The sequence below is a fragment of the Hyaena hyaena genome, unplaced genomic scaffold, assembly GCF_003009895.1.
Source record: "Hyaena hyaena isolate Hyena2069 unplaced genomic scaffold, ASM300989v1 scaffold_699, whole genome shotgun sequence".
NCBI lineage: Eukaryota > Metazoa > Chordata > Mammalia > Carnivora > Hyaenidae > Hyaena > Hyaena hyaena.
Window position 1 is genome coordinate 822,931 of NW_024081332.1, and position 22,355 is coordinate 845,285.

General features: G+C 39.0%; 1 protein-coding gene across 1 annotated transcript in view; it reads right to left on the minus strand.

Annotated features, from left to right (window-relative positions):
- Positions 1 to 22,355, minus strand: part of DNAH6 (dynein axonemal heavy chain 6) — a 215,350-nt gene that overhangs the window by 98,875 nt on the left and 94,120 nt on the right. The window contains exons 32-41 of the mRNA XM_039217619.1: positions 21,034 to 21,182; positions 19,646 to 19,753; positions 16,114 to 16,669; positions 15,273 to 15,395; positions 10,597 to 10,779; positions 9,895 to 10,038; positions 5,458 to 5,679; positions 4,570 to 4,717; positions 2,388 to 2,545; positions 562 to 693 (exon numbers count right to left, since the gene is read on the minus strand). Of these exons, the coding sequence (XP_039073550.1) occupies positions 562 to 693; positions 2,388 to 2,545; positions 4,570 to 4,717; positions 5,458 to 5,679; positions 9,895 to 10,038; positions 10,597 to 10,779; positions 15,273 to 15,395; positions 16,114 to 16,669; positions 19,646 to 19,753; positions 21,034 to 21,182 (1,923 nt within the window). The remainder of the gene's footprint in view (positions 1 to 561; positions 694 to 2,387; positions 2,546 to 4,569; positions 4,718 to 5,457; positions 5,680 to 9,894; positions 10,039 to 10,596; positions 10,780 to 15,272; positions 15,396 to 16,113; positions 16,670 to 19,645; positions 19,754 to 21,033; positions 21,183 to 22,355) is intronic.

The following is a 22,355-nucleotide window of genomic DNA, read 5'->3' on the forward strand; positions in this document are numbered from 1 at the left end:
CTCAAAATAACGTTGCTGAGCACTTACAGGGCAGGCATGGTTATCTTCCCCATTTAAAGGATGAGGAGTGGCCCCATGGCACGTTTGTATAGGTGGAAGAAATATGGGTGGTTGTTTTTGTTGGAGGTGGTCGTGGCAGTGAGGTGATGAATTCTAGGCTAGGTGTGTTGTGCTTGAGCTCGCTGGGGTATTAGGGACTCTGTTTGATGGGCAAGTGGGCACACAGACCTGGTGGCCAGCTATGAGAGGAGCATAGAGGTGGGGGCTGGGTAGTGGACGAGATCTGGTGAGTGCTGGGAGGAAAAGCCCAAGCTACAGCCTTCTTTAAAGGAAGGGGCTGTGTTTTGACAGTCTTTCTGGATTCCTAAAACCGTCTCACAGAAGGCAGCGATGCAGATGCCTGCCAGTTACTGTCCAGATGCCTTTGTGTTTACCTGGTTTCCGCTCAGGAAAAGGGACAGGTGGGCTCCCCAGAAACAAGACAGACTATTTTGACTGTGGGAGTTTGGGAACAAATATGTTTTCTTTTTCTCTCTTGCCTAGGTTTAAATTCACACTCACCTGAAAGATCTGTTTCAGACTGTGCTCTGAGGGCATCGGAAGGCAAAGCATGCTGAAGTGTCGGATGAAGCGGGGAGTCACAGGGTTGCGGCCACCACCTGGGGGTGCACATGCGGAGACGATCGTTACATCCTGTGTGGGAAGAAATCCATGTGAGTCACCCAGGAAAGAAAGAGATGAGGTCTGCACATGCCAGTGGGAGGCCTCAGAACCAGCACTTTTCTGAGGCCCTACTGTATGACAGGATTATGTTATGTGTCCCTACCCATTATCTGACTTAATCCTCACAACAATTTCAGGAGATCACCATTGTTACCCTCATTTTGCAGATGAAAAAGATCAGGACCCTCAGTGGTTAAGTTGCTCAAGGTCACTCAGCTAACATATCTATCAGTATAAATATACCTCTGTAAAAATGTAGTCTTAAAAAATTGTTAACAATTTGTATCTTAGGTTAAAGTATATTCATTCAACAAATATTAAGTATAGTTTATTCTTATTATTTGTGGTAGTTATGTTCTATAAAATCACTGGAACACTGAATTAAGATACACTGAACCATTGCTCCTACGGGAAAAAGAGGGTTAAGAGCCTTTGGTCATAACATTTTCTTTTTTTTTTTTTTTTTTTTTTTTTATTTCTAGGAGAGAGAGAGAGACAGCGTGAGCAGGGGAGGGTCAGAGAGAGAGGGAGTCACAGACTGAAACAGGCTCCAGGCTCTGAGCTGGCAGTCAGCACAGAGCCCGACGCGGGGCTCGAACCCACGAACCGTGAGATCATGACCTAAGTGAAAGTCGGACGCTTAACCGACTAAGCCACCCAGGCGCCCCTGGTCATAACATTTTCAATGGACTAGTACATGATACTGTAATTGCCTCTGGTCCTGCCTCCCTTAGACCACCCCTCCTCTGTGGCCAAGGGAATCTTTCCATAACATTTCCCCTAGAGGCAGATTATCTCTTAGAGCATAAATCCACATTCCTTGTCATGGCACCATGGCCTCCTGGGCTGACCCCTGCATCTTCTGCCGCTTTGGTGCCTGCATTCCACACCACCATGGGGTTCTACACACCCTGCTTTGAGATGCAAATGCTCCCTTTCCTTGCTTTCCCCACTCTGACTGCAAAATCCTTTTCCAACATCACCTCTTCTGGGAAGGTCTCTCTCATCCTCAACTCAGTGCCCAGCCCTGCCTCCCTCTAGTCTGTCTCCACTCATCACTCTGCATTATAAATACATGTCCATCTACACCTGGAAGCTGAGCCCTCAGGGAGGTGGGCCTGTCTCACTTGCCCATGAATCTCCTGAATAAAGCAGAGCAAGAATATAATATAGATTAAATAACTTGAGTCACATATTAAAAACACCAAGGCTGTATGTTAGAGGCTGAATTGTCCTCCTCTTCCCCCTGGCCAATCATATGCTGAAAGCCTAGCCCCTGGTATCTCAGAATGTGACTATACTTGGAGATAGGGTCTTTAAAGAGGTAATTAAGTTAAAATGAGCCATTAGGGTGGGCTCTAATCCAGGAGGACTGGTGTCTTTATAAGAAGAGGACATTTGGATGCCGACACAGAGGGAAGATCATGAGAAGACCCAGGAGAAGACAGCCATCTGCAAGCCAGGGGGAGAAGCCTCAGAAGAAACCAACCCTGTTGACATCTTGGTCTCAGACTTTTGGCCTTTAGAACTGTGAGAAAATAAATTTCTGTTGTTTGAGTCACCCAGTCTGTGGTATTTTGTATGGCAGCCCTAGTAAACAAGTATACTATCTTTTCTTACTGTTTAAATTTAAACACACAAAGTAATTTAAAACCTAAAGCAACCTGTATATCTTTCCAAAAGAGTTTGTTTCTATCATAAAATCCACCAAAATCTTGATACTGCCGAAGTAATTCAATTGGAGGCTGAGAACCATAGCGATCCAGTCTGGGCATGTTTAAATCATCAACAAAAATCACAACTTGTTTGTTTCCTGGTGCGCCTGGGGAATAAAATGAATTATTTAAGAATTAAGATTTGCCATTGGAAAGTGTAAGACAAAGCTTAGGTAAGGCTTTGGGCTCAATGAACACCCTGTAGGTCATAATGAGCTCAGTCATCTATGTGAGGAGGGCCCCAGCAGGGAGAGGTAGACAGGTCTGGGACACCCACACTGTCAGGTGGGCCCTCGCCCTCACTCCCAGAGGTGAAGGATGATGGCAGCTCTCCATTCACATCTGGATCTTTCTCAATCCAAGGCACCGCCATTGCCCTCACCAACTAGGTGGACTGACATGGGGTGAGGAAGGTCATTTTCTTTCCAGAGCAGGAAACAGAAGCACTCTTTGCCTAAATGCCATTGCACCACCCTCTACAGGGAAAACAGGGCTGGAAAGCATCCTGATCTCATCAAAGGGAAATCCAGTACAGTGGAGCTTCACAGTGCCATATTTAACTTAAAGAAAGCCAATATACATACTAGTAGGAAAAAGAAAAAGGAGTAATGACAGAGAAAAGAGAATAACTTAAGCATAGGAGGAGACTCCACCCACTCTGGCATCTAGTACTTGCCAATAATGAAGGAATCGAGGCAAACTCAGTGCCCCACTCCAACTTCCAGATCCCTGAAACCAAGGAGCAGGACAGGAGTGGGGAGGGGCTCCAAGAGAATCAGTCACAAAGACATGGTCTCCCACTACAGAGATTAACATCCATTGCCCTGTGCCTACCTGAATATGAACAAGGAAATAAAGAGGAGGCAGTAAAGCAGCTGGTATCCCCACAGCTTGGCACAGCAGGGCCCATTTGATAGTGGACAATGTGGAATGCAGATGGGCTTGAGCTTGGCTAGTACTCCGCCCTCCTGGGTGGGCCAGCCAAGTGGACCCAGTACCAATGACTGCAGATATATGGCTGGAGGGTGGGACCGAGTGAGGGCTAAGACCCTGATTCCCAATATCAGGGAACTTTCCAACTGGGAGACCGATGCCTGACCTGTACACATCCTGTTGGGGGGTCCCTCAGAGAGCCTTCTCCTGGAAGTCTGCCACACAGACAGCATTGGCAGTCATTCAGCACTAGCAAGGGAGGTAGGGACAATCCACACAGAGGCTCATCTAAATGCCAGTTAGGGAGAACACTTGCCCTTTCCTCTCCTCCTCCCATCCTAACACATGAGAACCTTCTCCAGAGGGCCAGGAAAGGCAACAGGCACCCCATGCCCCTCTCCACCTCCAGCACCAGGAGCCACAAACCAGGTCTACAACAGAGGAGAGGAATGGCTTCACATTGGGTTTGGGATCAGAGCTTTGTATGAGACCTGAGTCAAAATAGCTGCAAGTGACCAAAGAGTTATGCTATTTATCTAAGTAGTTAATATGGGATGATGAGGGAGATCCCACAAAGCCTGGCTGAAAGCACTGGCTGAAGAAGAAACCTAGACAGGCTCATGCCAATTTCTTGCTCAGTTCAGGTAACTCAATGCACCAGATACAAAGTGGTTTGTTTGTTGGTTTGTTTTAAATAAAAGGAAATCTGTGCAGGTTTGAAAGTAGTGCATGCATGGAGAGGGAGAGCCACAGAGAGGCAGAGACTGAAGGTGTTCTGAGTTGAAGGTGATAATATATATCATATATATTATATTATATATATCATATATATTATATCATATATATCATATATATCATATGTATTATATCATATATATCATATATATTATATCAAATATATATCATATATATCATATGTATTATATCATATATATCATATATATTATATCAAATATATATCATATATATCAATATATATCATGATATATATATATCATATAATAATAAATAAACTCCTTACTTGCTAAACGGTAAGATATGTGGATAGACAGCATCAGAAAGAATGTAATTAATAGAATCACCTTTACAAATAAATTAAACAAAGAAAATATCCATTTGTAATTTTATTTCATACAGTGTTTTTGTGATTAGTTTAATGAATAATTTGTGTAAGACAAATAAAACTGATAACACTTACCTAGTATATTTTTTCTTTTCCTTTCCAGTTTTGATTCAATGATCTCTTGTGTTCTTGCAGATGAAGTTTGAGCAGAAAAATTTAGATAAACAGGAACATAGGCAGCTGATTCTTGAATTCGATTCAACAATCCTTTTGCAATGACAGACTTTAAATTTAAAAATATGTTAGTTAATTTTGTATTCAATATATCTTTCAATTGGCTACATCAGTAATAATTGAGTACAATGAGAAAGAAACAAGATAAAAGGAGACAGGTCAAAGCCAGATCGAAATGTCTGCTTTCTTCTTCCTGGAGATTCCATTTAATTATATTTATCAGAGCCAAAAAAATATTCTAGTCAGCAATCTTAGCAAAAGTTTTCATTTTAGTTTTATACCCAAATCTACCTTGGTTCCTATCCAAGTCTCAATTTGATAGCAAGGTCACAGAAGAACCCAAATGTCTTTTGGAAATAATTTAGAAGGTTGCCAGTGAATTTCTGTCAATGTGGACTCCATCCCCAAAACCAAGAAGACGAAACCATCAACATTTCCCTCTAGAGTCCACTTTTTCCAAACCCCATTGCTATGCCAGGTAGAAGTAAATGGGCAAGAGGAGATAGACTGACCTTGATCAAGTCTGCTGGGAACACAAACTGTTTTGGCCAATTCCCACCCCAATCTGTGTAGTGACAGCCCCAGAAATTCCAATGGATACAACATAAAACCTTGGAGTAATTCCCAAGACAGACACAGATTCAGCACAGTTACATTCTTCCTGAAAACTTATCAAAAATCAAAAAAATTTCCTCTGAAAAATAATATGTTATTTCTGGGGCTTACAATTCTAAGTCCACCACACCCTCATTTTTGGACAGACCTTCTTGTTTCAGGTAGGTTTCCTACCTTGCCAACTCCAGTCATTCCAGTAAACAGCACTGAATGCCTGACTGCCAGTAGTTTTTCCATTAGATATCCAAAGCGCACCGTGTCAGCTGTGGGGACAAGCATTTCAAAAAAAGGAACATCTCGGCTGTACTTGAAGGTGGGTATGATTCGTTCCCAGGGATCCAGTCGTTTGGTGTCGAAGTCCATGTAAATGCTCCACAGATCACCAGAACTGGGAAGCTAGAGCATAAAATTAAGTACCACTTTCAATTGGATTGATACACAGCAATAGAAAAATTCATACATAAACAAAGGCAGTCATGGAATATGGATCTATTTATTTTTTTTTCTTTGCAGAGAAGTAGTTGTTTTGGTATCAGAGTCTAATACTTTAAACACAACCATGCAACAAAATGCATAAAAAACTCTGATATATTGATTATACTAAAATTTTAGATTAGAATTGTAAAGCATTTTCAATTCAAGTCAACATTCAGGGGCTTACTCCTTGCCCGACTAATGTGCTTGTGCTTGGAGGTGGAGGTGAGTGCTGAATGAGACCCAGCCTTTGCCTTCAATGACCTTGAAATTCACATGGGGGACACGAACATATCAGTTAATATCACATAGAAGTAGGGTTCTCATGGAGTTAGGATACTTACAAAGGCAGGACAACTCATTTCTACTTGCAGGGAGTTATGGAGGTAGCTGGAGATTTAGGAAAGCTTCCAAGGGGTGGTGATGTTATAGTTCAGACTTGAAGGACAAGCAGGAGCCCATGCACAAAGAAGGAATGGGATGGGGAAGGTGGGTGAGGAGAAGGCCAAAGGCTGGGAAAGTGCCATGCATGCTGGGAAGTACAAGAGCAGTATGTACAGTGAGAGATGAATATGAAAACACAGACAGGAGCCAGGTTATGAAAAGTCCCACTTTTCAAAGCAAAGTGCTTGGAGCAAGAATTCAGTGAACGATTCTAAGCAGGTGGGTGACGTGATTAGATTACATTTCAGAATGCTTATTCTGGCAGCTGTACAAAGAAGCTGTGTTTCAAGCTCATTTGATAGCAACTCTTAGTAAGAAATCCATTTTACATGCTGACCTAGTACCTTCACATATATGTGTGCCTACAAATATGTATAGCATGTATCCTCACTATCTGCAATTCACTCTAAGGAGAGCACGTGTGTACATGTGAGAAGGGGAAGGATAGAGAGGGAGAGAGAATCCCAAGCAGGCTCCTCAATGTCACCCAGGAGCTGGCTGTGGCGCTCAAACTCTGCAACCTCAAGATCATGACTTGAGCCAAAAACGAGAGCTGGATGCTTATAGTAGCCACCCCTACTACATTTTCTATTTTATTATATTTTTAAAAAACATTGAGGTATATTATTTTGTCTGATTTTATGAGGCCAGTTTAAGGTGTTCTTGCATGTATATCAATGTAACTACCCCTGGATCATGATGTAGAATGTATCTAGAACCTTAGAAAGCTTCTTTCTTCCCCTTCCCCATCAATACCAGCCACACCTCTGTCCTCCTCGGAGATAAGTCACAGGTCCATCCTCCTCTGAGATAGGTCACTGGACTACCTGTCTGGTGTATCTGTCTACCATTGTGCTACTACCATGCTCTTTGATTGCTTGCATTAGCCCCAGTATACACAATTGGACCTATTATGTAACAGATTTTCAATAAATATTTGTTGAAATAAATACTGAATGCTTGTTTTGTGTCACCTCCTACTGCCCTCTGATGATCCCGGATCATTTCCCTTGACCCAGAGGGGTCTGTCTGTACAAAATTTCCAGTTGTCCTTAATAACATCTGGAGATATAATCATCTGGAGGGTCCAGGAGGGTTTCATATCTACTATAAAATGTCCTGATCCATAGGGCTCAGATTCTTATGGAATTTTTTTCTTCTTTTGGTAACTTTTAACATTTATATAATTTAAAACTTACAGAAAAGCTAAAAGAATAGTGCAAAGAACTTCCTATATTCTTTATCTATTTTTAACTGTTTATATTTAGCCTCACTTGCTTTATTATTGTATTTTTCTACTCTTTGAGAGTTAATTGTATACACTATTCCACCTTATCCTAAATAACTGAGTGTGTATTTCCTAAAGAGCAGGAATATTGTCTTATATAATCACAGTAAAATGATCAAAATCAGGAAATTGAAAAGAGATATGTGATTACCCAATTTACATTCCACACTCAAATATTGTTAGTGTTTTTTTGCTTTTTTTTTTTAATATTTTTATTTATTTCTAGGAGAGAGAGAGAGAAAGAGACAGCGTGAGCAGGGTAGGGTCAGAGAGAGAGGGAGACACAGACTCTGAAATAGGCTCCAGGCTCTGAGCTGGCAGTCAGCACAGAGCCCGACGAGGGGCTCGAACCCAAGAACCGCGAGATCATGACCTAAGCGAAAGTCGGACGCTTAACTGACTAAGCCACCCAGGCACCCCTGCTTTTTTTTTTTTTTAAGAGAGAGAGAGAGAGAGAGAGAGAGAGAGAGCATGCCAGGCCGGGAGAGGAGTAGAAGAAGACAGAGAGAATTCTAAGTAGTGCGGACCCCAATGCAGTGCTTGGTCTCATGACCCTGGGATGATGACCTAAGCTAAAATCAAGAGTTGGACATTCAACTGACTGAGCCATCCAGGTGCCCCTGGCAGTGTTTTTAATAATGTCACTTGCAGCTATATTTTCCCCAGTCCAGGATCTAATACAAGATAATGCATTGTATTTAGTTATATCTCTTTAGTCTCTTCATCTGGAAAAGTTCCTCAGCTTTCTTTGTCTCCCATGACAGACATTTTTGGAGAATATAGGCCAGTTTATTTTACAGAATTGTTCTCAGTTTGGGCATTCCAGATGTATTCTCACCATTAGGTTTAAGTCACGCATGTTTGAAAGGAATACTTCAGAAGTGAGGTTGTGTCCTTCTCAGTGCAGTATATCAGAAGGCACAGTTTTGTCCTAATACTGATGTTAGATTGATTTCTTAGTTAAGGTCATGTCTGTAAGTGTTTTGTTGTTTGTTTGTTTTTTTACTGTAACAATATGATTTTTCTCTTTGCAATTAATCAAATGATTTGCAGGAGATACTTTGAAACTATGTAAATATTGTGTCTCATGAAACCTTCACCCACTAGTTTTGGCATCCACTGATGGTTCCTGCCTGAATCAATTATTACTATGATGGTTACAAGTTATGAGTTCTAACTCCATCACTTCTCTTATATAGATTAGTTGGTATTCTTCTGTGAGATGGAGCTCTTCCTTCTACCTCCTTATTTATTTATTTTTTTAATTTTATTTATTTATTTATTTATTTATTTATTTATTTATTTATTTATGAGTACGGACTCACAGATGTTTATTTCATGCAAAGACTTGTAATCCCATACCATTATTTATTTTTGACACTCAAATCTGCCCAGATTTGGCTGGCAGGAGCCCTTCAAACTGGGTCCTGTGTTCTTTTGATATGTGCCATCATTCTCTGAGCACTTCTTTGCTATCTGACATAAGAAGATGTCCTAGGCTCATTTTGTATTTTCTCTCTCCCAGTGCTGGCTGTAATTAGTTATTTCATTAAGGAGACTTGGTTCTTTTTCATGGAGAGCAGTATTTAGAAATTAGCATACCTAGTATGCTAATTGCTCTTGAGGTGTCCTTGCTTCTAGTTCCTCTTAGCACACAGCACTAGGCAATTTATGTATGTATGAATGTATGTATTAATTTTCATATATGTATATACATATATATGATCCATGAATACCATTAGTTCCAATCCCAATAGGAATTCTTGGAACTGGCAGAACACAGGTGCCTTATAATCTTTCCCCTTCCATATTTGTAAATCCCTTTCATAACAGTGAGAAACCTGGTTGGCATTATCCTCAATATATTTATTCACTTGCTCAATCTTAGAATGTACAGAAAATAATTTCTGAATTGCCAAACCAGAACACTGTGAAAAATAAGTGTAATAAATAGAATTCAATATTTGTTTATAGTAGGGAGTTTTTATATACTGTTTTTTCTGAGAGAGAGAGGGAGAGAGAACAAGCGGGAGAGGGGCAGAGAGAGAGGGAGAGAGAGAATCCCAAGCAGGCTCTGTCAGCACAGAGCCTGATGTAGGGCTCAAACCCATGAACTATGAGATTATGACCTGAGCTGAAACCAAGAGTCATATGCTTAACCAACTGAGCCATCCACGTGCCTCTACTCTTATACCTTATTTTCTTCATATGGCTGGGAGAGGATTCTTAAAAATTTTTACACAATAATTGCTATCTATGGTTTTAAAAAGGTAATAATTTTAGAAACCCTTATAGTGAAGGATTTTTATATTTGCAGTAGAACTAAGTCTTTTAAATGCTTAGTCTTGAAATTTAATTGTAATGGTTCAGTTATTATGTTAAAATTAAATGTATTTAGTTCTTACTCTGGCATCAGGATTATCATCAAATTGTGTTCTAATAAATGTATCAAAAGAATCCCAGTAGTTTTCAGTTAAATTTCCACCCACAGACCATAAATAACAGAATATAAAAGTCTGACATAGTACTGTATTCAGTTTTGTTTGCTCCTGAAAGAACAAAGAGAAAGAATTTTAGTATTTTATTTGTTCACATAAAAAGAATCCTTAAATTGCAAAGTATAAAGTTTGGTTAGACTCATGCGTTTAAAAAAGGTATAGTATATATTGCTTATAGTTGATTCAATAGTTCAAAGAGCAATGTTTTATAGTAGTGCATATTTAAATACTCTGATGAGAAAATGAATGACAAGGAATATGTAGAAAAACCTCAAAAATGTCTTTCAACTGCCTATTATAATGTTGTTCATACCTGCATGGAGGTATTTAAAGAGCTGCTAGACAGACACATATACCAGGAATGCATTATAGAATGTGTTGTAGACTGTAAGGAATTTAAACATTGAATAGAAGAGTAAACTATAGTTTTTCTAACATTCTTTGCAACTTAGAGATTCTATGAATCTATTCACAATCATTACTTGCCTGAAAAATTAACTTGAAAATTAAATTATCATTTTATAGAAAATTTAGAGTTGTTTATTTGCAAAGCATCTACACAACAATTTCATTTTCATAGTTTTATAGCACTGAGGAAATTTTTCATACCATTGTCAAATTAACTCCATCTTTCCCAAATATCAAAGACTCCAATAAGCAACAGAGTGTAGTAATTTTGCTGATGTCCACTTGTGAAATGGCTTGGCTGCATTTTTTATTGATAAAGCATAAACCATCATCAACATAACGTTGGAAAAGTTTCAATATATATTCTTGGGTTTCCTCATTTAGCTGAAAATCATACAAACAAATAATGTTTCCATAAGATTGGATGAAATATATAATTAAGTTTAGAAATAGGTTAGTTTAAATTTGTATATTGTAATATATTCTGTGACTTTTATTATTATTTATTTTATGTTTTAAAGTTTATATCTTTTGAGAGAGAAAAAGCATGAACCTGTAAGTGTGTGAATGGGGGAGGGGGAGAGAGAGAGAGAGAGAATATCCCAAGGAGGCTCCATGCTGTCACTGGGTAGCCTGACTTGGGGCTTGACACAGGGCTTGATTTTGCAAACCATGAGATCATGACCATAGTCATCCAAAATCAAGAGTTGGACACTTAACTGACCGAGCCATCCAGGCACATATATTCTGTGACTCTAGATTAAAGAGTATAAACATAACAAGATATGAAACAAATTGAAATTTTAAGAAAACCTTCTATAATTTGGAAGAGACATAGAGGAGATTCTGGGTAGCAGACAATAGTCCTACATCTTGATCTGGTAATGGGTACACAGGTGTTTATTTTATAGTCATTTGTTAATTGTCAATATAGATTTCAGCAGCCTTATAATTAAGGACAAGAAACAAAAAACAGCAATTTAAATATCTATGAAAGGAGAGGTAATAATTTCCAAAGACATGAAAAGAATTCAGTCCCTCTCACCATTCCTATTCATTCATTCATTCATTCCTATTCAACACTGTATTAGAAGTCTTAGCTAATGCAATAGGGCAATAAAAAGAATAAAGAGTACACAGATTGAGAAGGAAGAAAAAAAAATCTTTGTTCAACTGATGACTTGTCTATGTAGAAAATACCAATAATTGATTTTAAAAAACCCTGAAACTAATAAGCTGTTATAGCAAAGTTGCAAGATTCAGGGTTAATATACAGAAGTCAATTGCTTTCCTATATAGCAGCAAGAAGTAATTGGAATATGAAATAGAAAATATAATACTATTTATATTAGCACCAAAAGTGAAATACTTAGGTATAATTCTAACAAACTATGTACAAGAGCTAAATAAGGAAAATTACAAGACTGATGAAAGAAACCAGAGATGAACTAAGTAAATGGAAAGATATTCAATGTGTATGGATAGGAAGATCCGATATGATTTAGATGTCAGCACTCCCTAACTTGATCTATAGATTCAAAATACCAGCAAGTTAATTTGTGTACATTCACAAACTGATTATAAAATTTATATGGAGAGGCAAAATAGCCAAAATGGCACAATGTTAAAGAACAAAGTTGGAAGACTGACATTATCTAACTTCAAAACTTAAGGTAATTACTTAAGGTAATTAAGCTATAGTAATCAAGACAGCGTGGTACTGGCAAAAGGATAGACACATAGATCAATGGAACAGAACAGAGAACCCAGAGATAGACCCATACAAATACAGTCAACTGATCTATGACAAAGGAACAAGGCAACATTGGAGAAGGTATCCCTATGTTTTGCTTTCATTTGTTTTCAACAAATGGTACTGGAAAAACTGGACATCAACATGCAAAAAAAAAAAAAAGAACGTAGATACTAATATTATACCTTTCATAAAAATTTACTCAAAATGGATCACAGATCTAAATGTAAAAAGCAAAATATAAAACTTCTAGAAGATAACAGATGAGAAAAATCTAGGTGACGTTAGGTTTGGAAATGGTTTGTAGATTCAATCCCAAAAGCACAATCAATGAAAGAAAATTTGATAGGTTAATTTTAAAATTAAAAACTTGTGTTCTGTGAAAGGTTATTACAAGAATGAAAAGACAAGTTAGGTTTGGAGACATTTTTTACAAAACACATACCTGACAGAGAACCTGTATCCAGAAAATTTCAAAGAACTCGTGACACTCAAAAATAGGAAATAACCCAATAAAAAATGAGCAAGATTTGAACAGACATCTTACTAAAGTAGATATACAGATGGCAAATATGCATATGAAAAGACACTCCTGATCACATGAAATGCACATTAATGCATGTTAAAACACGGAGACATACCTATTAGAATGGCAAAAATCTAAAACATCAACAACACTAACTGCTAGTCAGGATGTGCAGCAGGAATTCTCATTCATTGCTGGTGGGAATGCAAAATGTACAGCAATTTGGAAGACAAACTGGCAGTTTCTTACAAAGTTAAATAAAATTTTACCAGATGGCCAGCAATCACACTCCCAGGTATTTTACCCAAATGAGTTGAAAACTTATGTCTATACAAAAATTTGCACATGTATGTGTCTAGGTGCTTGCTTCATAATTGCCAAAACCTGCAATCAATCAAAAGGTCTGCAGTAGGTGAATGGATACATTTGGTAAATCCATATAATGGAAAATATTCCATTCAGAACCATTTCAGAGACAAAAAGAAATGAGCTATCAAGTCATAGAAAAACATGGAAGAAACTTAATGCATATTATTAAGTGAAAGAAACCAATTTGAAAAAACTACATATTGTATGATTCCAATGACATGACATTCTAAATTTTTTTTTTTTATGTTTTACTTATTTCTAGGAGAGAGAGAGAGACAGTGTGAGCAGGGGAGGGTCAGAGAGAGAGGGAGTGACAGACTGAAACAGGCTCCAGGCTCTGAACTGGCAGTCAGCACAGAGCCCGACGCAGGGCTCGAACCCACGAACCGTGAGATCATGACAAAAGCGCAAGTCGGACGCTTAACCGACTAAGCCACCCAGGCGCCCCTCCAATGACATGACATTCTAGAAAAGGCATGTAGCAGTCGGGGGGGTATGGATGGATAGATAAATAGGTGGAGTACAGATTTTAAGTCAGTGAAACTATTATGTATAATATTGTAAGGGTGGATACATGACATTATGCATTTGTCAAAACCCACACAATTGTACAACATATTTGTACAACACATTCATACATGAATCATGATGTTAACTTTAGTTAATAATGTATCAATATTGTTTCATCAATTTTAACAAATCACTTCTAACAAATGTACCACACGAATGCAAGATGTTAATAGGAAAAACTTGGGGCGCCTGGGTGGCTTAGTCGGTTAAGCGTCCGACTTTCGCTTAGGTCATGATCTCGCGGTTCGTAGGTTCGGGCCCCACGTCAGGCTCTGTGCTGACTGCCAGCTCAGAGCCTGGAGCCTGTTTCAGTCTGTGACTCCCTCTCTCTCTGACCCTCCCCTGCTCACGCTGTCTCTCTCTCTCCTAGAAATAAATAAAACATTAAAAAAAAAAAAAAGATGTTAATAGGAAAAACTATGTTTGGAGGAGAGGGACTATATGAGGACTCTCTGAACTTTCTGTTAAACTTTTCTATAAACCTAAAAGTACTTTAAATAATATAGTCTTAAAATTTGAAAAGAAAAGTAAATTTGGGAAGGTTTAAAATCTTACAGAAGTACATGATACATTCTCAATTCTGAAAATTATTTTCTCTAATAATGTACTCTGAAACTAGAACACAGCATTATTAAAATGTTGATGCCTAAGAATGAAAAAGAAACAATATTTTTTCTGATTCATCTTTGGAGGGAAGAAGCAGAAAGAAGATGGCTTTCAGTAGGGGTAGGGGTGGGATGGGGCACAACACTGCAAAAGAGTCCTTGTTAAGGTAAGGCAAAGAGAACTCTTATTTTAGAAGGGAGAAGGTGTGGGTCGTCTGGGTGGCTCAGTCGGTTGAGCGTCCGACTTCGGCTCAGGTCATGATCTCAGGGTTCGTGGGTTCGAGCCCCACATCGGGCTCTGTGCTGACAGCTAGCTCCGAGCCTGGAGCCTGTTTCAGATTCTGTGTCTCCCTCTCTCTCTGATCCTCCCCTGCTCATGCTATCTCTCTCTCTCTCTCTCTCAAAAAAAAAAAAAAATATATATATATATATATATATATATAAAGAAGGGAGAAGGTGCAGAAGATGATATAGAGCTGAGTTGTTCCATATAATAATGTAAAAGCTTTCCCTCACTTTGGGTGGAACGTTTCCTCTGAGGTTAGAACACATCTTGGGTCATAGACTTAAGACTGGGTAGGAGGTAAACTGGCTTTCTTTCAGCAGTGTTAGGGCTCCTACAATCTAAATACAATGACAGCACCTGGACTGAAATGTTCCTTTTCTTCTTGTGATTTCCTCTCATTATCGCAAGCCTTCTGCAAAATCTTTTTTAATGTGGCAACCTGTTCTAGCTGTGTGTGTGGGACTCGGGGAAGCAATTTGTGCTTGTACTGGAGAGGAACCAACTTGGGGAGAAGCCAGGCATGGCTGGCAGGAATCAGAGTGGCTAGGTAGCCTGGTGGGCTGAGGTTACAAATAATGAGGACAGATTTGGGGAGGATGTAAGCATTTCTGGCAGATCCCAAGAATTCTTAGGGGGAGGCACTAGGTACAACACTGGAATTCCCTCTGCAAAGTACAATGAGGTCTTTCTTAACTTACTGAAATTTGGGCACGCAAGAGCCTCTATCTCGACAGATGAATGTATTGTGGAGTATCTGGTTGCACTTACATTTTTAGAAATATTCTTTACCCATGTTTTAACATAAGGCATCCATTTCAGTTCTTCAGGATCCACAAACACCATTCCACATCGACTGACTGTTGCAGGAGAGGCAACCCTTAGGTCTTGCACCTAATATTGAAGGCAATTGAACAAGAAATAGCTAACATAATACTTCCTTATTCTTCCATCTTCAGTGTTAATGAGTCACATGTTTAAAGTTAACACTGAAAGGCATTATATAGAAGAGAGTATAATCAGAGATGGAGTAGGAAAGTTAAGCGAGGCATAAGGTGAAAAAAAACCCCACACAAATATAAGAGGATATTGTCATTTTCTAATGGGAATGTATAGGTATTTATTTTTCCTCCTCTTTGCTTTCCTCTTTTCTCCATTTTCATTCTTGTATCTCATACCTAGCTGAACATAGGACATAGTAGGCATTCAACCCATGTTCGATGAATGAATACAGCAGGGCTGGTATCTTCAGAATATTTTATAGCTGTATTTGGTCCACATTCCTTTTCCAATCCCTTCACCAAATATTCATACAGCAGACGGGTAATTTATTCACAGTAAATGTAATTATTTTTTTGTTTAACTTAGAAAGCATTTAAAATCATGTAATGTCATCAATATATATGTTAACTACCACCAAAGGAAAGGAAATAAGTGCTGAGGCAGATAGAATTTATCGCATTTCCATTTATAGATAAACAGGAATATTTGAGACACTTTGGTTCTCAGGATGCACCCTCTGCTCTAAAAGGATAATAAGATAAAAAGAAAAAAATTGACAATGGCATACCAGTCTAATGCTTTCACTCCATGCTAAGGCATATATATTTACCTCAAAAAGCATGTGGATTTGAGGTGTGAGTTTGATCCTCTCACTGTTAGCCAGGCAAAGCATCTTGTTATCATCCAACACTGTGTTCATATTTTCAATCCAAAGAGCATCCACGGGCCCATCACTGATGATCCATTTATGGTCTTCTGAAGTGTCATTCACAGCTGCTCGGACACTTAATGCCATCAAACCGTCTTTCCACTCCAAGGTTAAGTTATTAACTTCACCATATAATTCACCCATTGTAATTGATTTAGGATTAAGAACGTATGTTTTAACTGGTTGGTAAAAGGGATTGTCTACACCAAGTTTATGCAAATTCCCTAAAGTTTCTGCTAGTATTTGGTAAACTGTGGTCTTGCCGCCTCCTGTTGGCCCAACTAACATAACACCATGTCTTACCAGCATAGTTTCATAGAACTGTATCACTTTTTTAACCATACATGTCTCAGGCTGAAGATTCTGTCTGTTCATGACATCTATAATTGTTGACTGCAATATACCATAATCATGTTCTGGAATTTGGACTCCAGGAAAAAGGTCAGATATAATTCCACTGAAAAAACGAAAATAAAATCATTGGTAATTGATATTTCCCAATATTTATTACAATTAATTTATTACAATCATTGATTACAATGAGTCTTATTTTTCTCCTTGATCTTTTCTTCTGAGCATGCATAGTACTAGTCTGTCCTATGTGTTATAACAGGATCTAACATTTCTCTGATATTGTGCATGCTTTTTTTCTTGTACAGTAGACCAATGTTCTTAAGTATATTGGGAGCTTTTTGAGGTAAGGGATATCTCTTATGTGTTCATATTGTCCATAGTACATTGCATAGGACTAAACATATAGAAAGTTATTAATTTTTCAGCTTATTTAAAAAATTATACTTAGGGATGCCTGAGTGGCTCAGTCGATTAAGGGTCCTACTTCAGATCAGGTCATGATCTCAGGGTTCATAGTTTTGAGCCCTTCTGTGCTGACAGCTGGAAGCCTGGAATCTGCTTTGGATTCTGTGTCCCTCCACTTATCTCTTTGTCAAGAATAAAGAAACATTAAAAAAAATAAAAATTATATTTATATCTCAACTTTTTATTTATTTTATTTTTTATTTATTTATTTATTTTTATTAAAGGCTTTTTTTAAAAATATTTTTTTATTTACTTCTAGGAGAGAGAGAGAGAGACAGCGTGAGCAGGGGAGGGTCAGAGAGAGAAGGAGTCACAGAATCTGAAGCAGGCTCCAGGCCCTGAGCTGGCAGTCAGCACAGAGCCCGATGTGGGGCTCCAACACGCAAACCGTGAGATCATGACCTGAGCCTGGAGACTGCTTCGGATTTTGTATCTCCCTCTCTCTCTGACCTTCCCCTGCTCATGCTGTCTCTCTTTCTCTTCGAATTAAATAAGAACATTTTTAAAAAATTTTAAAAATCATTTATATATTGGGGTGCCTGTGTAGCTCAGTCAGTAAAGTGTCCAACTATTATTGATTTAAGCTCAGGTCATGATCTCATGGTTTGTGAGTTCAAGACCCACATTAGGCTGTACACTGACAGCACAAAGCCTGCTTGGGATTCTCTCTCTCTCTGCCCCTCCCTTGCTTATGTTCTCAAAATAAATAAATAAAATTTAAAATATAAATAAAAGAGAAATCTTTAAACAAATCATTTATATAAATATAAATGTCTTTGGACAACATCTTAGTAGAATCTATTTAAATAAAAATGTCCATGCTCTTGGGGTGCCTGGGTGGCTGTCAGTTAAGTGTCCAACTTTGGCTCAGGTCATGGTCTCACAGTTGGTAGGTTTGAGCCCCACATCGGGCTCTGTAATGACAGCTCAGAGCCTGCAGCCAGCTTCAGATTCTGTGTCTCCCTCTCTCTCTGCCCCTCCCCTACTCATGCTCTGTCTCTGTCTCTCAAACATAAATTTTAAAAAATGTAGAAAAAAATGCCAATGCTCCATAAAACCTAGGAAACTTACTAAAACTCATTTAGTGAAGTATCACAAGTGTGCAGAGGAATTTTCATCATTGGATTCTGCCAAAAGGGAGTAGACATCTTCTGGAAATCAGAAGATCTGACAGAGGACAAAAGCCAAGGGAGCTCCAGCATAGTCATAAATGGACATCCCAGGATGACTAATGTGCACCAGGGCAATGGGCAAGTTGTCCAGGTTAGGGCAGGAAGACAGGGGCTCCAAGGAGATAAACTTGATAGAATGTTTTATATAATTGAAGAGTTGTTTTTTTTTTAAAGTAGATTTACACAAACCCTGGCAGAATTTGGAAATAAATTATTGATAGATTTATAGGAAAGTAGGCAAAGGATTAAAAAAAAGTGAAGACAATTAACAAATGCAGGGAAAAGAAAAAACAAGGGAAACTTAGCTCAGCTGTGGATACTATTTATAATAGTTATAATAGATTATGAAAACCTTGAGGGTGCCTGGGTGGCTCAGTCAGCTGAGTGTCTGATTCCTGTTTTCAGCTCAGGTCATGATCCCAGAGTCATAGATTAAGCCCTGTGTTGGGCTCCACACTGAGCATGGAGCTTGCTTAAGATTCTTTCTCTCTCTTTCTGCCCCTCTCCCACTTGCATTTTCTCTCTAAAAATTTTTTTTTTAATTATGGAAACCTTGGACATTTAGCTTCAGTTAGACTGCAATATAACTATGGAGAAGATGGGTAGAGGGGAAGAGGTACGTGTACATATCCTCATCTCCCATTTACCAACTTTATGGATCATACCTAAACCTCAAAAACCAAGAAATAGCATAAACATGGTACTAAAAAATATGGGGAAATAACAAAACAAACAAATTAAACAATTGAAAAATGATTGCCTTTGGGAAGCAGGAGTTGGTGAAGGGCAGAGAACTATTGTTTCTCATGAAACTAATTTATACTTAAAAATTTATTTTTGTTTATTCATTTTTTTGAGAGAGGAGAGAGAGAGACTGGACAGAAGAAGCAGAGGAGGGACACAGAGAAGGAGAGACAGAATCCCAAGCAGGTTCCACACTACCAGAGTGGAGCCCAGGCAGGACTTGAACTCACAAACCATGAGATCATGGCCTGAACTGAGATCAAGAGTCAGATGCTCACCTGACTGCACCACCCATGCAGCCCTATGATGCTTTTTAAAACTACATACACGTATGACTTGGATAAACATAAAATTTAATAGTAAAAGTAGAAATCGATAAAAGCAATCACATTTTATGTTAAGCCCCGAGTCTGATGTTTTGGGGTCAGGAGTTTTTCTTAGGTCAGGACCTTGTAACCGAACAGTAATTTGCATAACATACAGCCTACTGACCAAATTTTGAAAAAAAAAGAAATGATTGGATTGATGCTTAAACTTTAGTATCTTTATTTTAAGCTAGTATTTTTTAAACTGCAGTAATTATCTCTAGAAAAGATAAGAAGGTTATTACCTTGTTAGAGACAGACATAACTGAAGAGAAGACTATCCTTTACCTCTACATGGCAGCTATGTTTTATCTGTAACATCTAGAAACTCACCTGAATAGAAGAGCATCATCTGTTAGGAATTTTGGCAAGTTGGAGTCTCGTAAAGCTCGTATCAACACTACATCTTCACTTAGGTGTGGATTCTCCCTTTTTAAGGACCTAAATTTAAAGGAATAATTCAGATGATATTTGTGGGAACCCAATATTGAACATGATTTTCCAAACCTGTGGGTCAGAGAATCCCCTTGAGAAAAGCTGTGGAGGGCAGCCTACTTCCATCAGAGGACAAGGACAGGTCAGAAACTGCCTACACAGCCTTGAGGAGAATGACAAGGATATTTTTTCAACCTCCCCCCCATCAATCCAGACTTTATCCAACCTGAATTTACAGTTCCCTGAATGCATCATAATGATTACAGCCCTGTGACTTTCTTTTCTCTCAGCCCAGAAGGTCCTGCTTTGCTCTTTTGACACACCTTAATTCTCCTTCAAAACCCAGCCTAGTTACTCTCATCCTCCAGAAAGTTCCTCCAACACCCTCCAGAGCGAACCTCGGGTATGGCCCTATGGTTGCCCCCTTGAATGTATCCTGATGACTTCTCCTGTATCTATCTCACCCACTGGTCTGTAGTTGTGTTCTTGGAGTGCACAAGCATCTGAACTCCTTAGTGTCCTTGGTCTTTACATGGCACTCCTGTGAAGGGGAGAAATACTTTTATCTGGGAGGTTGAAAAAAAGAACACAGAAGGGCAGAGAGATGTGCTCAGAGCCCAGGGATACAGGGGCCAGGCAGAAGAGGTCCTGGATGTGTGAAGCCTGAGCCAGTGAGTCATGGCCTAAAAAGAAGAGACAGTAGATCCCCTCAGAGATTCTGGATAAAGTGGGGGTTCCAGAGGTAGGAGCCTCAAGAGGTTATAAAGGGAAAAGTTGGGGCCTGAAAAGAAGAAACCAGAAAGTTACTTTACTAGAAACTACAAAGAAGCTCAGGCATGGACCAAAATGTAAAGGCAGAGGCAGAGGCAAGGGCAGAATAAGGAAACCAAAGTTTCAGAGCTCTGAGCTTTGTCAGGTGACACATATGACTTAACTTACTGTATATGTATAACAAACGGTGCCTTTTAAGTCTAGACCTCCTATCTCATGGTGGTAAAGACTCCTGTACTCTAAAACCAAACATATGTGATGAGCTCAGGGGAAATGAAAGCTAGCAGAAGCCTCATCGAGACTCAGGTTCAGTGTGGGGCCAGCCAGAACTGTTGAGCGATGAGGAGGTGCCCTCTTTGGCTGTGGCATGGGAGTGTCCAGGTAAAATGATGGCAGTGGCAGCTAACATTTACTAATCACTCTCTATGTTGCTTTAAGAGCCGTTTGCGAATTAGCCATTTAATGCTTTGATTACATGGTTTGGAATTTCACTCTTGAGCACTTTGGTTTCTTACCCAGCCATGACCAGTACAGACTTTACAGCTCTCATGCCAAAGTCGTAGTGATCCTGCTGAGAGAGCTGTTCACTGCAAAGCTTATACATCTGAGTCATTTTTCTTGCTAATATTTTACTGGATTCAAATCCTTCAGAATATAGAATTACCTGGAATAGAAAAGGACAATGCAATTCTTCTTATACTTTATTGAGAGCAATAGATTAGCATAACACCAATGTGTTCTAAATCTACTTTATCATTATACCTCTGCAAGTTGTTATATCATTTAACAAAGAAAAGTGACGATTGAAGGGAAAAGGGTTTTCTGTATTACAGGAAGGTGGAGGGTGGGATATCATACAGGGCTGCCTGGGCAGCAACTCTGCTTTCTTTCTATAGATGAAGATGTGGTCTTGGTGACATTTGGTTTAAGGAGCAGCAGAGGCCACTCTTTGAAAATGCTCATATCCTGGAGGTTGGATGGTGTTGTAAGGGCTGAGTACAAAGGCAAGACTTGAGTTTCTCTGATCTGAGAGGAACACCACCCTATAGCCAGAAACAGTGATTGCTGTGTTCTCCCTTTAGGCTCCCTGAATATCAAGGGAAGCTATGCAGATTTGCTGCCTCTCCTCTGCCCTAAGGGGCTACCTTGCTTCTGACAAGTTAGTACATTCTTGGTTAAAGAAACTGGATGATGACAGTCTAGTTTCTGCATTCTTGGTTAAAGAAATTGGATGATGACAGTCTAGGGGAGTGTGGACCCTTTCTCCAAATCACTGCGGTTGGTTTCAGAATCAGGATTTGAAGTGATGTAGACATTTCTTAATGGTGTTGGTTTTGCTTATTGCTCTATCACTACAAATGGGCATAGTGCTCAGCACATGGCATGTAATTAAAAATATTTAAAATATTTATTGTGGACAGACCCTGATTCCTTAAAATCTGTAGCAACAATAGTAGTAGCACTCAGTATATGTGCTGCCAAAGTGAGCACAGTAGTAGCACTCAGAAGACTGGATTTTTAAATTTCTCCAGTTGATTATTGGGTAATAGAACAACAGGACAAAGAATGAGATGTGAACAAAATTTTGGACTGAGTTCTAAGCCTGGTTTTCTTCCTACCAGCTTTGACAATGAACAGCTTATTCTCCTTGTCTACACATGGCCTAAAAGGAAGACAGCCCCGGTCTTAACTGCCCGCCACCCCACCATGCCCACATGGGGTGCTGGAAAACCCATGAGATTCTGTAAGCACTATACTGGGAAAAGTTATAGGATCTGTTATGCTCTATTCTATTCTTAGGTAATTACTTTTACATCATATAGAAGAATACTTTAAA